General features: G+C 59.8%; 1 protein-coding gene across 1 annotated transcript in view; it reads right to left on the bottom strand.

The window, feature by feature from the left end:
- The window catches only part of SFI1 (SFI1 centrin binding protein), an 89,900-nt gene that overhangs the window by 531 nt on the left and 76,831 nt on the right, over window positions 1–12,538 (bottom strand). Inside the window, 15 exon segments of the mRNA XM_057305897.1 lie at window positions 102–430; window positions 1,618–1,849; window positions 1,946–2,050; window positions 2,807–3,063; window positions 3,137–3,313; window positions 3,434–3,508; window positions 4,133–4,207; window positions 4,536–4,696; window positions 7,140–7,236; window positions 8,418–8,520; window positions 9,455–9,531; window positions 9,905–10,000; window positions 10,435–10,510; window positions 11,497–11,675; window positions 12,005–12,086. Coding sequence (XP_057161880.1) covers window positions 102–430; window positions 1,618–1,849; window positions 1,946–2,050; window positions 2,807–3,063; window positions 3,137–3,313; window positions 3,434–3,508; window positions 4,133–4,207; window positions 4,536–4,696; window positions 7,140–7,236; window positions 8,418–8,520; window positions 9,455–9,531; window positions 9,905–10,000; window positions 10,435–10,510; window positions 11,497–11,675; window positions 12,005–12,086 — 2,121 coding nt within the window.

The raw sequence follows: 12,538 nt of genomic DNA, 5'->3' as shown, positions 1-12,538 counted from the left end.
ACCACCCAGGTCCACAAGTATCTCAGGTGGGCCCCAGGCCACCCCCTCCCCACCCCCCAAGGACCCTGGCAGCCAGCTCTGGGGTTTTTTCTGGGTCTTACGAGAGGTTCTGCTTCATGGTCTGGTAGTCCTGCAGTTGCTGCTGGATGCCCTCCAGCTCAGCCTCCAGGTCCACGTGGCCTTTGGTGACAGAACAAGCTGGATCTTGACCACCCTCGAGGCTCGGCCAAGGCTGAATGGAGGGATCCCAGGCACCGGGAGCAGCCTGAGCGCCCACAGTGCTGACGGGCCTCAGATGCACACCCGTGGTTGCGGAGCCGGGCCCAGGGCCTGTGAAGTCCCCAGGAAGCAGCAGGCGGGAGTGAGGGACAGGGGCTGGGGATGGCGACGCCTGGGGTGTCAGCCCAGGGGTGGTGGGCTGTGCAGACGCCTGTAAAGGGAGGGTGGATGAGCACGGAAATAGGGAGGAAGGCTGGGGGAGAGGCACCCAGGCCACCCACTGCAGCGGTGTGGGAAGGTGAGGCCTTGGACTTGACCAGCTCACCCAGTCCAGGCCTGGCCCCGTGCCTTTCTTCAGACCTGACATGAGGAAGTCCCACAGGCAGCCCAAGGACCACCCCACATCTGCAGTCCAGTCCCACCCCTGCCCCAGGGCCTGGCTCAGCACCTCCCCGAGCAGCTGTTTTACCCCACCCTGCTCTGAGCTGTGCCCCTGCACTTCAGTGAGGCAATGTGGTCAAGGACAATTGTCCTGGTCTGACCACCTTGGAGGGTCACAACCCTCCATTCCCTTCTGGTGACTATGTCCTGTGGTGACCATCGACCAGCTCTCTCTGGGCACCAACTCTTAGGGTGACCCAACCTTGCCGCTGTCTCCTCTATTACTGAGCACTCGTGCCTTCTCGCAACCCCTTGCTGTCCCTGCCCAGACTCCTTCACCCGGCTGTCATATGCCCCGAGGAGCCACTGCCCCCTTCCTCCCAGGCTACCTCTTTGGTTCCCAGGGGTTTAGACCGACTCTTCAGGCTTTACCCCAAACAGGCCTCTCCCCCAACCCCCCATTTTCCCTCTATCAGTAAAGAACTCATTATTCCCTGGAGTTATTCAAGCCAGAAACCCAAGAGCCCTCCTGGATTCCTTCCTCACCCTTATCAAACCCATCAGAGCAGGTCCTGCCTAGTTTGCCTCCCACGATGGGCTCTGCCCACAGCTGCAGCCACCACCTAATCCTGGCTCCCGGCACCTTCTGGCCCATGGGATCACAGCTGCCAACCACCCCCCCCACTTTCTATTTTTCTTAAAATCCAGATGCTTCCCCAGGGCCTGCAGGACCCTCCATGGTCTGCAATGTCTTCATCTGTGTATGTCCAGGGCTCTTTGGTCTCCACCTCTGGGACATAAGCTTCACAAGCTAGGGCCTCAGCAGCCTTTCCCCATGTGTCCCTAGGACAGGGGCACCTGCACTTGGTGAAGGCACGAGCGGCCTCCCTGCGTCTTCCTGAGCTGGGAGTGCTCTGGAAGCTGTGAGCACAGCTGTGCCTACAGCACCGAGTGTGTGAGGAAGAGCACCGAAGGCCAGACCAAAGAATGAGACCCCAGGTGACCAGGAGGACTTACCCTGGCAGGTGCTTCCACCCCACGTGGCATGAAGGATGAAGGGGGCAGCAACTTTGGGCCTGTATTCAACATGGGGGGCAGCTTCGGGCCAGGGTGACTTGGCAGGGCCCCGGGCTGGGGCAGGGGGTTGCTTGGAACCAGTGCTGTCCAGGCCACTGGCAGGGAAGGCCTCGTCAGGGCAGGGCCTGCTGGCTGGGCCACGCCTGGGTCACACTCCCGCGGTGCCTCAGGCCTAAGCAGAGGGACAGCAGCAGCTGGTCAGGCTGTGGTACCCTCCTGAGGAGCAGGAAGAAAAGGAGGCCGCCCACCCTAGGACCATACAACGTACCCTTTCCCCCCGAGGGTGCCACACCCCAGGGGCCTCTGGCTCGGCACGGGCTCCAGCAGGAAATGTGGGCGTCGAGGCTGCTTTCTTGCCAAGCGGGCAGCATTGCTGGGAAGAAACACAGGCCTGTTTCTCTCGGCTGCCTGGGGCATCCAGTCTGACCCCTCCAATCACAGGGAAAGCAGGGGCCAGAGAAGGCAAGGCCCTGGCCCGAGGTCAGCAGGTGAGCTGGACTGGGCCTGGGCCACATAGTACTTCCCGTGATTCCAGTGAAGTGAGCCTGATGCCCTGGGGATGCCTCACCCGCCTCATTTTCTTTGACCTCTGCAGCCACCCAGTGCCACAGGTGCTCCTCCCACATCAGAGGGGGAGCAGGCTCACGAGGGTCAGGCCCTGTCAGGGTCTGGTGGCAAGGGCAGCAGAGCAGACTGAGGCCCAGGCCAGTCGCCCACCCCGCTGGTGACCTCTCCACCAGGCTCAGGCAGTGCTGGTCACTGGGAGCCGACAGCTGCGTCAGCGCGGTGTGCGGGGATGGGCCAGGTCACAAACACTGGCGTTTCCTCAAGACAGCCCATTTCCTGGCTGGAAGGGGAAAAGCAGGGGGACTGGCAGGTCTGGGGGCACGAGTGTGGGGCTGCCCTATAGCCGATTCTTTTTCTTTTTTAAACTACATGTTCTCTCCCCCATGTTCTGCAGGAACAGAGGCTGCAGTCCCTTTAGCTGGGGCCCGATAGAACGGGAGGGACAGGATCCTGCTGGAGAAAGGGGTTCACGCGGCTCAGCTATGACCTCCCTCCTTGTATAGTCCAAGTTTTTGCTCCAGGCAAGCAGCAAGGAGGAAGAGGTGAGGGACGGGCTACTCACAGCTCTTGGAGTTGGGGGTCCCCGGCAGCCAGGGACAGGCTGCCCAGAGCTCCCCGGGGCCCATGAGGACCTCGTGGCTTCTTGGTCCCCAGGGCGGCATCCCCAGCCCCAGCACAGGTGGAAAGGGGACTGTCAAATGTCACTCTCCTGCTGGGCACGGTGGATGTGGGGGGCCGAGGCTCCCTGCCCTGGCCCAGAACCTTCTGTTTCCAGAGCATGGCACAGCGATGGACCGCACGGTGGAGACTGTGAGCCGCCTGCAACAGGCCTCTGGTCAGGTCCTGCCATGTCCTACCCGCTCCCCGCGAGAAGGGGTGGGGGTCCCCTCACCTGCACCTGCTGCTGGGCATGCAGCTGCTGCCGGAAGGCCTTCATGCTGGCTGCGAAGCGCAAGAGGCGTGTGGCGCCCTCCTGGAGGAGCTGCCGGTGGTAGGCCTGCATGGCCTGCTCCAGACGCGCCTTCTTTCTCCTCCTTTCCAGCACAAAGCCCAGCCACGCGGCCCACACCTCCAGGGAGGGGAGGAGAGGAGGCCCGGTTTTCCCTGCTTAAGGCTCCGCCTGGGTCTGTACCCACAACCCTCCGTCCTCCAGGGAGAGGCAGGGACAACAGGGATGGGGCCCCATTACCTTTGCCTGTAGTGAGAAGGACCAAAACCACAGGGCCCGGGCTGTGCCCTGCTGCTCCCGCCTCCTGTTCACCAGCTATGGGCCAGAAAAAGATTATGGAAGTCTTGCCTTCAGGGAGGCCACTTTGACCACAGGGTCCTGGTCACTCCGAGACCCTAGTTTTTCTAGTAAGGTGCTGCCCTCCCTCCATTGGGAAGGGCCCAGCGCTGCCTGGCGGTGAGGTGGTGGACCAAGGAGTGATCCTTTGGGAAGAACAAAGGCAGAGCTCCGGGGAAGGGAGCAAGCGGGGGCAGTGTCCTGGGCACCATGCAATCCTGCCTCGTGTTCCATCAAGTCCTTGGCAAAGACTTAAAATGCATTCATATTAATTTCTGGATGTTACCCTGAAGTATATTTTAATGTGACACTGTAGAAACAGAGCCCTGAAGTGACTTGGCCTTGTAGAGACCACAGGTGGAAGGAACTGGGCAGGGCTGGGAAATGACCGGGGTTGGGGAAGCCCTGGGAAGAGGGTGGAATTAAACATTTTAAATGTGGGGGCGCCTGGCTGGTTCAGTCAGTGGAGCATGGGACTCTTGATCTTGGGGGCATGAGTTTGAGCCCCAGGTTGGGTGTAGAGATTAAATAAACAAATAATAAAAAAGTTAAACATGGGTTCAGTAGACAGTAGGGGGGAAGGGGCTTCTCGCTGGCTCCCACCTGTTGTTTCCACTGGCGGAAGCAGGCCCGGCTGCGGGTCTGGGCCAGGAGCTGGGCACCCTGCCTCTGCAGGAGCTGGGGAGAGAGCAGCTAAAAGCGGTCAGGGCCCTACGTCCCAATCACCCGGGCACATCCTTAGGGTGAGAGGCTCCGGGCCCGAGAGCACTGTCCTCCCGTCCCCGAGAGGAGTCTCGGATGAAGCCGAGGGCTTCCGGCTCTGACACCCCATGCTTCAGGATGAGCCAGGTCTCTCTGCTGGGCCGTCTTCTGTCCGGGGAGACCCGACCCAGAGGCTGGCTTCCCTCAGCCTTCCCACAATCACCCGGCGCCCACCCTGATGGCCACGGTTCCTGCCGCAGAGCCCCCGGCACGGCAGCACGTGGGGAGCTGCCGCCTGCCTCACCCGCTTCCTGACACAGCCCCGATGGTGCGCCGTCCAGCGGGCCATGGCCTGCAGCAGCAGCCGCCGGCCGTGGTGCGCCGCCGCCCTCCTGAGCTGGGCTCTCTGCTGGGCCGCCCTCTGGCCTCGGTCCCGCCAGCGCCGAAACCACGTCCTGAGACAGCCTAAGGCAGATCCGAGTCAGAGCTCGCTCTTTTGGAGGGTTTCTGCGAACCAATCTGCAACGGGCAGGGTTCAGAGAACTGAAAAGGTCGTGTGGGGGTAGAGTGGGGTGTCAGGCCACACTCGGTGAAATTGCCACATGGGGACGGTGGCCGCTCCGGCCACCTTCAGTGGCTGCGAGCACCCTGGGAGCCGAACCCGGTCTGCTGTACCCCCAAGGGTCTGCCAGAACCCCCAGTCTGTCCACGGTGGCCACATGTCTGCAGAGCCCCTGCAGAGTGGCCCGCAGGATGCTGCCAGACACGCGGAGGAGAAGACCCTCTGTCTGAGGGAGTTGGGGGCCATGGCCCTATTTGGCCAGGGAGGAACCAAGGTTCAGAGAGTCCACGCCGCCCCAGCCAGGCCTGGGAGGAGGCGCAGTGTCTGCTGGGCCGTGTCTGATATCCGGGGCTCTGCAGGCGGGCAGAGGCTACCGCATCCGTTTTGTTTCTGTCACCAGATTCTCTCCTGAGGGAGAGCAAGCACTTTCTTCTGTTTTTTGTTTTATTTTCTTTTAGGTTTTTCCCTTTTCTTAAGCCCTGAGACAAGTTACTTTTCGAGACAACAGAAGCAGGTTGGTACCAGGGCACTGATGCCAAGATGGGGTGTCCTCCGGGACCTGCTGGAGGGGGCAGGGAGGGCAGGTTTGCACGACTGGAGGTGAAGCCTAGAACCAAGCGCTGATACTTTCTGGATACTGCTTCAAGTGTGTTCATCTCACTGGATCCTTATGACAACCCCAAGAGGCAGGTACTATTATTCCCATTTTACAGATGGAGAAACTGAGGCTCAGAGAGGCCTTGCTGGACCGCACAGCCAGCATCTGACCCTGCCTGTACCAGGCACTCTGCTGAATGTGTCTTACAACACGTCACCCTGAGCTCGTCCTCCTCCAGCACCCAGCCCCACCCCTGGGCTGCCAAGATGTGCCTGAGACACGAGGCCTTAACTAAGCCCAGAAATGGTTCCACGGGTACTGAGTGCGCATTGCTATGTGCTGAGAACACAGCGTCTTGTCACATGGTCTCCCAAATCCTTTGTACTACCTGTCCTGGACATGGCAATCCCAGGGCCCACCATGTGCTGCCACTGCCTCCTGCGGAAAGCTGCCTGCCCCTTGGTCCCGCAGAGAGAAGCAGCTCCAGGCTGCACCCCGCGCCTGTCACCCCTAACACCCGCCGTGGCCGCCTGACCCCCACTGGCAAGGCCTCTGCAGCGCTGGATGCCAAAGCTCTGTCCAAACAGAGGCCACGGAATGGGCGGAACCCCTCAGCTTCTTTCTTGGGAGTGAACTGGAAACACAGCGCTGGTTTCTGGGATGGGGGGCAGCTTGAGGACACGAAGACCACCAGGGGTGGAGTAGGTGAGGATGTCTGACCCCAGGGTTCCGTCCGGAGCAAAGCAGAGATGTGTGTTTATCCCCATAAACACCACAGTCAGAACCAAACCAAAGCTGATCATTTTTTGTCCGGGAACAAACTAATAACTTGATCTGTTTTCCCTATGGTCTGATTTAAACCATTACTGTTTGTTTTCATTTCCAGTTGTATTTCCACTTATTCTAACCACTGGCTGTCCCCTCATGTCCCTACTGCAGGGCTACGGGCCTCAGTCTCCCTGCATCTCACCTCTGCTCCTGTCTGGACCGTCTTCCCCAGGCTGTCTGTATAGCAGGGAGTCAGACCGCCCCCGAACGCACAAGGGCCTGGCTACCCAAGGAGGCGGACCCCGCGTGATGGGGCTGAGCTGAGGAGTAGGGGCCCCTGGAAGGGCTTTCCTATCAAAACCACCCCACCCCTGACTCCTTAAGAATCAGATATTAAGCCTCAGTCTTGCATCTGAACACCAACTGGTTGGCAACTGACTGGGAAGAGAAAGCTGTGACGTGCTTGCTGGGTTGAACAGTTACCCCCTCCCAAACCCGGAACCTCATCCCGAACCTCAGAACTGATGGGAATTGGCAAGACAGTGCAATCAGCTGACACCATCCCGGAGTAGGGCAGGCCCTTAATCCAGGAGGACTGGCGTCCTTGTAAGAGAGACACAGACGCAGGCAAGACAGCCCCTGTGCCCACAAAGGCCGAGGCTGCAGGGATAGGTCCGCAAGCCCAGAAACACTAAGGACTGCTGGGGCTGTCGGAGGCTGGAAGAGGCAAGGGAGGATTCTCCCCTCCAGCCTGCACAGGAGTCACGGCCCTGCCGACACCCTGGCTTCGGACGTGGCCTCCAGAACGCCAAGAGAACAATTTTCTGTTGGTGGAAACCTCCCAGTCCTCGGTACTGTTATTTTAGCAACAGGAAACTCACGCGTGAGAAGAATACAAAGACAGAGGGGGAGCAAATGGAACACAAGACCGTTCTGTGTCCTTCCCAGTCCTCTCCCCAGCTGCCAGGAACGCCGCTTACCTCTATCCAGCACCTTCTGGGCCTCCTTGATGGCACAGTCCTCCTGCTGTCGGTAGTATATCTGCACGGATGCCACCTCCCGCCACTGCACCAGGACCTAAGGGGCAGACGCAGGGCACAGCCTGACTTTCCGGGACGCCCAGCTCTGCAGGCAGCTCCTCTCAGAACAAGCCCAGGCGGGGACACGGCACTCACACACATTCTGGAAAATGCCAGCAGCCGCACAGACCCCAGGCGACGGACCAAGCCTCCAGTCCCCACAGGAAGCCCAGTATCTCAGGCGACGGACTGTTCTATAGAAGGAGTTAACCTTCCAAGCACGCCATCAAGAAGTCAAGGCATCACCTGGGCTTTTGTCCATTACTACGTGTTAAACGAAGCTGTACGTTATATACGTGCAGCCTTTCTGACTGAGACACCCGAAATCACACCAAGAGAGCCCTTGAAAAAGAAGTCAGGCAGCCAGGCTTGCCTGCTTCCCGGTTCCTCAGGCACAGACTCCATTCCCTCCAAAAAGGCCTCCCTTCCGAGCCCTGAAGCCAAGCCGAGTCCGGACCCTCCTTCCAGGGCTGGCCTCAGAGCTGTCTGACAACAGACGAGGCCTTGACTTTGTCACGGTTCCTCACCCTCGGGAGGCTTCCGAGTTGTCAGGACCAGTCTTCCCCAGCCTTCCAGCAGGAGAGCCACTGCTGTTCAGAGCTCCTGGCAAAATGCTTTTTTCTGAAACAGCCCCTGGCGCAGGGACCACTCCTGTCCCTTCATTTCTGAGTCCCCCTGTTGCGTAACACGCCTTCCTCCCACGGTCGTGTGCTGGCACGCCCTCCCTCCTCCAGCACGTAGGACAGGCCCCACCGCGTGGCATTTGGGGGCCACTTCCCACTGATGATGACCAACAATCTCACGTTCCTGGGGTGCCCTACGCTTTCCAGAAAGCCTCTGCAGCCACAAAACCAGCCACGATGAGCATCCTCTGACAGATGAAGAGACAGAGGTGCACGCTGACTTAGTTTGTCCCAGTGGAAAATTCCGCATGTGTAGGAAATATTGGTTCTGCTAAGAACCAGTTTGCTATGTTTTTGTTTTAATGGATATTGGTTCATAATCCAGTAAAAAAGTAAATAAAACTCGAGTGCTCACACGGCTGTATGTGTGCATGGAGGGGGGTGAGTAAGCCCACGTCCTGGGTTCCTTGTTCAGTGCCTAGCTTTGGGGCCACCCCCTTGCAGGAGCAAGGTCCCAAACCCTCCTGGGCGACCGGCTGGTCTCCCCATGCCTCACCTTGGAACACAAGGTTCGCCGGTAGTGAGCGCTTGCTCGGGAGGTTTGCTTGGCTTCATTCACACGGGCCAGGGTGTTCTCTCTCCAGCGACGGAACACGCTCCTGCAGGAACACAGGCCGGAGAGATAGGGGTGACACCAGTGCGGAGAGATGGTGGGAGGTTTCTGTGAGTCATTCCAGGTGCTTCAGACCACTCCTCAATCCAGGATGGACTCCTTGTACCTAAGAATATGTCTCACCAATGGGCAGGGTCATGCCGACACAGACACTCCGCTCACGGCTGGTGAGCACCTGCTCTGTGCCGGGCACCAGGGGAGCACCGGGGGCACCACGGCGAACAAGACCAAATACCAGGTCCTTGCGCATGCATGTGCTGAGGGCACAAAGCGGTGACCAGGTAGTGACGGTACAGGTGCATCCAGCCACAGCGAGGCACAGAGAGATGGAAGGTAGCGGAAGGCCACCGGAGCCCCAGCACCGTGCTTGCTGCGGAGTTAGCTCCGTCACTCTGTCTGTCTTACTCCCTCTGAGGAGCTGGACGGACACTTCCCTGAAGGAGGGTGGAGGTGTTGAGTCCACAAGGCCCACTACCCACAGGCAGCCAGGGATACAACGTGCTGAACAAATCCAGGGGGAGGAAGAGACGGAACGAGGGAGGCCTGCCGGGAAGGAGAGAGTGAGAGCTTGGTTTAGCACAAGCTGGGGGACGGGCTCATGATGGGGCTGGAGCTGAGAGAGCGCATGACCTCCAAGGCTGTGAGAGATGTCTCTGGAATCAGTGAAAGGCCTGGAAAGCCAAGCGGCGGGGAGGCAAGTGACTGGGGGCTGAGACAAAGGGGGTCCCTGCAGCTCTGGAGGGGGAGATACCAAAGCTTGCTGGGGAGGGTCCAGGGTTGAGAGAAGACGAGGGCCAGCTCTCGCAGATGTCCAGCTGACAGCTGCCTCAAGGCCCCACGCACACAGCGGCTGCGAGACACGAGGTGAACCACGCCAGGCTGCTTGCTGCCGAAGGGCCCGCAGGTGCCCGGGGACTCACCGCAGCCGCCGCCGCCTGTGCCGCCGCTCCCTGGCCGCCGCCTCCTGGAGGATGCTCCGCACCTGGCTCTGGTACGCCTGCAGGAGACCGAGAGGCTGGCGGCGCCGGCCGTGCCCGACCCCCGTCCCCGCTCGGCCCACGGGCGCCGACGCCCAGCGCGCTCACGCCGGCGGGACAGAGCCGAGCGCCCGGACCACAGGGAGAGGGCGGTCTCGGCAAGTCCTCACCTAGGAAGCCGAGCCCCGGACTCCTGCACGGGGCCCTTTGCTGAGCAAGGATGGAAGAGCCATGCCCGCGGCCGGCGGCGACACCCACCGTGCGGGGCACGTGCTCCCCGTGAGGCTCGGGGAAGGACTCGCTCCGGGAGGGGCAGGGAGAACCGGAAAGGACACAACCCCCTCCCCCCCGCCCGGGGCGAGGAGAGGCGCGGAGGCCGGCGGCAGCCCGTACCAGCCAGGTCCGCAGCGCCCGGCCGAGCGAGGCGCGCCGCTGGTGCAGGAGGGCGCGCGTCAGCTTCCGCCGCTCGGCAGCGCGCAGGGCCAGGCCCTGCGGACAGAAGGGAGGGCCGCGGCCCGGGGGGCGCTCAGCCGCGCCTCCAGCTTCCACCGTGGGGTACTCCCCCCCAGGGCTCATCTACGCATAGGTATCTCAGGGGGGGGGGGGGCTCACACGGCTCAAGTGCCTGGCTTAGGGCAAACGCTCCAGCAATGGCGGCCGCTGAAACACTTTCTACCCTGAATGGATGCGGGCAAACAGCTAGACCAGGAATTTTAGGTTCAGTGAGTTCAGACAAGAACCAGAAGAACACGGGACTCTGAGCCAATCACCTCACAAGACCAGGCCAGCGCTTGCTCCTCTGTCGCCCAGCCTGTCGGTCTCCCACGCTCGGGCAGGTGGCTGCCGAGGGGCTGGAGAGGGCGTCGCTGGAGTCACGGCTCCCCCGCCCACACCCGCACGGGAGGCTTCCGCGCCAGTCTCACCTCCCTCCACCTGTCCCAGGCCCGGTGCCGGAGCCGCGCCCAGTGGAACTCTGCAGCCAGCACGAGGCCCGTCTGCCTGCGGGGAGGGCTCGAGTCAGCAGGCAGCCTGCACCGGCCAGGTTCCTTTCGATGGGCGCCCGCACGGCCTGGCCCCTGCCTAGTGGTACTTAAGTTGGTGGACAGGGAGTTATCAAGGCCTCTGGGGGCGCCTGGGAGGCTCAGCCAGTTAAGCGGCTGCCTTTGGCTCAAGGTCACGTCCCAGGGTCCTGGGATGGGGCCCTGGGTTGGGCTCCCTGCTCAGCAGGGGAGTCTGCTTTTCCCTCTCTCTCTGCTCCTGCTTGTGTGCTCTCTTTCTGGCTCACTCTGTCAAATAAATAATATCTTAAAACAAAACAAAACAAAAAAACACCTTCTCTGAAGAGCTGTCGAAGGATTTGGGCTCTTCCCTCGGGAAAGTGAGCATCTAATCAAATTCTCTCAGCCAACCTGACAGGACTCCAGTACCCTGAAGTGCATTCATGTGCTGGCAACTCAGGAGATTAAATGCGGCCAGAATTTGAGAGTGGGGGAGATCCTCACAGCACAAAGTGGATACAGAAAGGCACTAAAGCAGGACAGTGTCTGCAGTGCCCGTGTGGGCTGCCTGCCCCGCCGTCTCTCCAACCACATGGTGTGGTAACAATGGCCACAACCTGCCCCTGGGCCACAGCTGCTGGTCCTGGGGGCTCAGCTCTCCTGCAACGGGCTCATCAGTCTATTCCCTGACCATGGCCACTTTGAATGGGCCCCAACCAGTGAGCAGGGTGCATCCCATGGGTAGGATCCATGGAACATGTCTGTCCCTAGTCAAGTTCTGGAGGCTGGGAGCTCCATGAGGTACCCCAGGATCCTCTCACTACAGCCCTGATTTTGTGTAGACTGTATCAGGCAGACTTTCTGGAACCTAAAACCAGAGTCTAGGCTAACATGACCCTCCAAGGGGCACTCAGAGCTAAGGGTGCTACCACTATGGTCAAAGCTGGCCTGAGAGGGGGAGCAGCTGGGGCAGAAGCACCCCCTCACTCTCTTCTGAGCCCTCGGGCACTGTCCCTCCAGATGCAGAAAGCCCTCCTGAGCTGGTGGTGGCGGTGGTGGGCCCAGGCCGCTGCTGTGCACTGCCGTTCCCGGTGACGTGCTGCTGCCTGCCGGTGCCACGTGGACCAAGACCTCTGCAGGAGCTGCCGCTCGGAGTGAAGGATGGCCTGGGGCAGGATGGCGGGGAGAGGACAGAGGGGGTCAAGCAGCTGGGGGTACAGAAGCCAGGAAGAATCTACAGGGCATAAGTACTGACCAAGGCAAAAGAAATGGGCGTTAACAAGCCGCCCTGGCCCAGAAGCCATATGGAAAGTCCACTGACAAAGTCAACAGATGCCCCAGGCCCTGCCCTGCCTCATGAGTCCTGGTCACAGGCAGGACATTCCTCAGTGTGGGTCTGGGCTCTGGGCGGTGTCCTGAGCAGAGGAGGCAGTGAGTGGAAAGCTTGAAGCAGGTCCTGCCCATTCCAGGCCCCTCCTCAAGGACGGCCACTTACCATTCTCTCCGCCAACCGGTTTTCTCGATGCTGAAACATTTTCTGCCACCAGATAGCAAATACTTGCTTCTCCAATGTCTCCCTAAAAAAAAAAAAAAAAAGGTAAACAAATCACTTAAAATAAAACAAAATCCCTACAAAAAAGAATAAGAAGTTCCAAATAATTGGGTTTTTCCTCTTATGCTATTAGCAGGTGAACAAGTTGAGATGGGGAGAAAGGAAAGAGAAGGAAAGCAGACAGCAGTAGCCAAAAACCCCACAAACAACCCAATACTCTCCAAGTTATTTCCGGTGTCAGCCAAGGATTCACACAGTATGAATAAGATTGACTTCGAACCCCGGGCTCTTCATCAATTCAGTTCCACACTGAATTACCAACAGTGCTCAATGATCAGTAGTGAAAGCCTCTCCCGTCCGTGCTGACCAGCCAAGTTGCTGCTATACAAATCCTTGGGGGAAGCGGTTAAAAACAGAGGCCAGGTCTCCAGGGCTGACTGAGCAGGTCTCAAGTGGGCCCCAGGAAACAGTATTTAA

This window comes from Ursus arctos, unplaced genomic scaffold (assembly GCF_023065955.2).
Source record: "Ursus arctos isolate Adak ecotype North America unplaced genomic scaffold, UrsArc2.0 scaffold_34, whole genome shotgun sequence".
In the NCBI taxonomy this organism is placed as follows: domain Eukaryota; kingdom Metazoa; phylum Chordata; class Mammalia; order Carnivora; family Ursidae; genus Ursus; species Ursus arctos.
Note: the sequence above shows the minus strand (reverse complement) of the source record. Positions and strands in the feature narration are given on the sequence as shown.